At 36.9% G+C, this 4,646-nt stretch overlaps 1 protein-coding gene across 1 annotated transcript; it reads left to right on the top strand.

Annotated features, from left to right (window-relative positions):
* The first annotated feature begins 642 nt into the window (after window positions 1-642).
* On the top strand, window positions 643-3,989 carry LOC112185445 (probable cinnamyl alcohol dehydrogenase 9). Its single transcript, XM_024323697.2, has 5 exons — window positions 643-1,116; window positions 1,893-2,006; window positions 2,530-3,043; window positions 3,153-3,306; window positions 3,552-3,989. The coding sequence occupies exons 1-5, from the start codon at window positions 1,019-1,021 to the stop codon at window positions 3,749-3,751; spliced, it is 1,080 nt and encodes a 359-aa protein (XP_024179465.1). The 5' UTR covers window positions 643-1,018; the 3' UTR covers window positions 3,752-3,989.
* Window positions 3,990-4,646: the final 657 nt, after the last annotated feature.

Raw genomic sequence — 4,646 nt, forward strand, 5'->3', positions numbered from 1 at the left:
AAATTTGGTATTGCCTCTTGGGTGTATCATTACGTGTAATGTTGCTTCTTATGAATATGGCTGACGTCCTTTGGTTCGGAAAAAAAAAATGCAAGGGAGGTTCTAGTGTGGGCCAATTTGGTATTCAAATCTAAAATCATATATAAATAGATGAAGAGACTCAATTCCTTAAAAAAAAAAAAAAAGAATTTAGTTTCTCCAAAAAAATTGTTTTCGTAACTCCCACATCTAATATAAAGTTCTACAGCCATAAAACAATTGAAGTTGAGAGCGTGACAATTCCTGCACAGCATTCTGATCATGCTGGTAAATTCAGATCAAAACGCAGGCTGGTTACTCCTAATGCAAATAGTAATTTCATAGCTATCTCTCATTTCATTTCTTTCAATGAAATGCTTTTTATTTTTGTTTCTTTTTTGAGTACACAGTACGCACTAATGATTCAGTGGAAGGGAAGAAATGGTAGTTGAAAGCTGAAATAGGGGCCTTTAAGGCCCGTTTTGCCACCTTCCCCATGCCAACATCAATTAAGGGATTGTGGCAGCCTCGGGTTTTGATCCTGAAAAAGATCAATTTTCGGTCCAAAAAAAAAAAAAATTATCAAAGATTAGCAACTCAGACATGACTGAATTCCACCAAATTTGGCAGCTCAAATATCAATTCGAACTACAATTCCAGCCTTAAATGGTAGCTCATCTCCTCTGTCTTTCAACAATTCCGGCCTTAAATGGTGGCTCATCTCCCCCGTCTTTCACCACATCTATGGGAGAGTCTTCCGTACACGGCATGAATATACACATACCTTTGAGATTGAATAATTTTAAGTGATAAATAATGAACTCCACGTATGGATGGCTGAGATAACATAATTATTGTATGTGGAAGTATAGAAGAAAGATTCTTCTATATATGGAGCATATAGGCACTGCCTGAGTGCTGTGTCCCTACTATTTGATAGTGCAACTACAGTGAGTAGAAAAGGAATTGAGGGAGGAAGAACCGAAGAAGAGTTGTGAGAATGGCAAAATCACCGAAAGAAGAACACCCTCAGAAGGTTTTTGGTTGGGCTGCCAGAGACTCTTCTGGGTCGCTTTCCCCCTTTCATTTCTCTAGAAGGTATATTTCAACTGTGTTTGACCCTTAAGTGTTTTCTTCATTATTATATTGCTTTGAAATACAAAGACCAGGATGATCCAAAATCAATCCCAGAATCGTAAACATATATACAACTATTTTTCTGTTTCTTTCTGGGCATATAAGCAATATTATAAGTTGAACTCTGTTTTGGCTTATATGGTATAGAGAGTACTCTCTTGTTGTAGCTTTATAGTTTTCTGTTTGCCATCACCCCAAAAGGGTTTAGCTTTTTGTTCTCTGCAGCAAAACCCCTTCTTTTAAACTATCAATGACTTGTTCTATTAAGCCTCATACTCATGCTGTTAATTGAAATTGGGTAACTGGATGCTCATGTTTTCACACAATATGATGGAAATTTTTTAACTTTTGCTAGAGAATATTGCTACATGTAAATTGATGAAGAAATTTCTAGTGGGTTTTGCTTAATATAGCAACTAGACAGAACCTGACTAAGATTTCGGTTATCACAAGTAGAAATATATTTCTTGTTTATCCCAGTTTAGACCATGTTATGCAATGGGTCTTGGTCTTGGTCTTGGTTGTTCTTCATCATGGTTGATGCTTTCAAAAGTTTGGGGTACTGACTTGATGTGGGGGAGGACACCCCTTGTGGCCATGTGATTCGTTTTCGTTGACACTAATTTGTGCTGGAAATTGATGAAATAGATCAAATGGAAGGATCACTTAATATCTGTGGTACTACTAGAGCAGAATGCAGAGTCAATTACTTGAGCTGGTTTGTGTATTGTTGGCAGGGAAAATGCTGATGGTGATGTAACAATAAAAGTTCTCTATTGTGGGGTTTGCCATTCAGACTTGCATTTTGTCAAGAACGAATGGGGGATCACCAACTATCCTATCGTACCTGGGTAATCATAGTAGTCTCACATCAGTTTCTAAATTTCTCTAATTGCATATCTTACAGCTTTAGTATTGTGTAAGGATTTTTTTTTTTATTGAGATTTTTTGTAACGATTATTTGCTCTGTTAACTTGGAAATAGCCGGTGCAAGTTTACTATATACAACGTTATGCAAGCCTACTTCACAATTTTGTGTTTTTGCACCAATATGAGCCATTTACTAGTGACTGGATGTTTGATTAACACAACGAGTTTTAAGATTTATTTTCTATCTCTCTCGAGTCTTAAATCAGCTTTCTGATTTTTAGAATTCACTTGTACAAATAAATGACTTCCAATATAGAATTATGAGTGTCCTATTACTTAGAACATGCAATGCTAGTGTATGCAATATTTATGTGGCAATTCCAGCATATCAGCTCATAAGTTAATATGATTTTAATATTTGCTTCTAAAAGGTGCACTTCTTCTGTCTTCATATTTGTAAAAATCTGTCCAATGTGTGTTGAAGCATTTTAGTGGATTTTATAGGCATGAAATGGTTGGTGTTGTGACCAAAACTGGGAAAAGCGTGACAAAATTCAAAGAAGGTGATCGTGTAGGAGTTGGGGTTATTGTGGGATCCTGCAACGCATGTGAGACTTGCCAGCAGGACTTGGAGAACTATTGCCCCAAAGTGATATTCACATATAACTCCCACAATCATGACAAAACTAAAACTTATGGTGGTTATTCTGATATGATTGTTGTTGATCATTGCTTTGTGCTCCGCTTTCCTGATAACTTACCCCCCGATTCTGGTGCTCCACTTCTATGTGCTGGGATCACTGTGTATAGTCCAATGAAGTACTACGGCATGACAGAGCCTGGAAAGCATTTGGGCGTGGCAGGACTTGGTGGACTAGGTCATATTGCTGTCAAAATTGGTAAGGCATTTGGTTTGAAGGTAACTGTCATCAGTACTTCCCCAGCTAAGGAGGATGAGGCTATTAAGAGACTTGGGGCTGATTCTTTTGTTGTTTCAACTGACCCTGCACAAGTGAAGGTAATGAACTAATGATAAATCAAAGAAAAATTCAAAATGGTTATGTTATGGTTCCCCTAGCCTTGTCAAATATTTAATGCAAGTGTTATTTTCTGCTTCTACTGTTCAGGCAGCGATGGGTACCATGGATTACATAATTGACACAGTAGCTGCAGTTCATGCCCTTGCTCCATTAATTGGTCTACTTAAGCTGAATGGGAAGCTGGTTACTGTGGGTTTGCCTAATAAGCCACTGGAGTTGCCTATATTTCCATTGGTTCTGGGTATGCGTATACAACAACTAACGATATCGATATATTCTATATGTTATGTTTTTCTTTCCCTCTTTTAAAATCAGTCACTATAAAGTCTAAAATAAACTTGTTCCTGAAATGATATGTAAATTGCAAATTCCTTGTTCTTTCTACTGAGAATAAAGATAGGTCATTAAGTTGCTTGCCAAGGTTTTCTTAAGGTATATATAAAGCATGAACTAATGCTCAAAAGGATCAAATTGTCATGTTTTTAGGGAGGAAGCTCGTTGGTGGAAGCGACATTGGAGGGATTAAAGAGACGCAGGAGATGCTTGACTTTTGTGCCAAACACAATATTACCTCCGAAATCGAGCTAATTAAAATGGACTACATTAACACAGCTATGGAGCGACTTGCTAAATCAGATGTCAGGTATCGGTTTGTGATCGATGTGGGGAACTCCTTGTCTCAGTAGACTTGGCTTTCATGCCTCAGCTGCTACCTTCACATGCTTGATTTGAGACTGAACTGCATTAAATAAGAAAGTGTTTAATTATGGTCTGTAATATGGGAGTTTCTGGGGGAGGTGGACTGGTAGCATAAGAAATATCGCTGTCCTGGAAACTTATGGTTGTACCCGTCTGTTAAATTGATCCCCCACTTTTTCGGTTGACTTTATGATGAATAATAATATCTGATTCAAGTTTCACCTACTCTTTTCTTCAATTCAAGTTCTTGTCTCTACTGTTTTGGCTTTTGTTTCCTAATATCCCTGGTCTTTTTTGGGTTGAAAAACAAACTTGTCTCTGTGACCCCATGACTTTAACTAGGCCAAATTTTGAGAATATTGCCTTCTTTCTAACATATAGAGGAAAAAGTTTTCTTCTAAGCCAATTTTACGTGTTTTGTTGATAGACAGTCAATATGGATCTGATTGTCGATGAAATGGGTAATTCACAGTGATAATTTGGTTATTCATGTGATATATTTGGTAAGAGAAGATTATCCTATATATATGTATGTATGTCCCTTTAGATTGTGATGCTGCATTGTTAACTTATGATTGTGATGCAAATAGTTTTTGGATCTTAGTTGTTTGCTTCCCTTTAGATTGTGATGCTGCACTGTGAAGACTAGCTTATAGTGCTATTTCTCTTGGTTCACACTGAAACAGCAACTAGCATGCGTTTAACTCCCTAGCACTGTGAACAATATCCCATTTGCTTTTTTGGTTGATTCTGCTATATTGTCCAAGTTTGTGATGGTTAACTTTGATATTTTCTGGTTTGTTGTAAAACGATATTAAAAGAATTTGAGAGAGAGAGTTTAGACACAGAGAATGAAGTATGAGAAAAATGGAGTGATTCTAT

This window comes from Rosa chinensis, chromosome 2 (genome assembly GCF_002994745.2).
Source record: "Rosa chinensis cultivar Old Blush chromosome 2, RchiOBHm-V2, whole genome shotgun sequence".
Taxonomy (NCBI): domain Eukaryota; kingdom Viridiplantae; phylum Streptophyta; class Magnoliopsida; order Rosales; family Rosaceae; genus Rosa; species Rosa chinensis.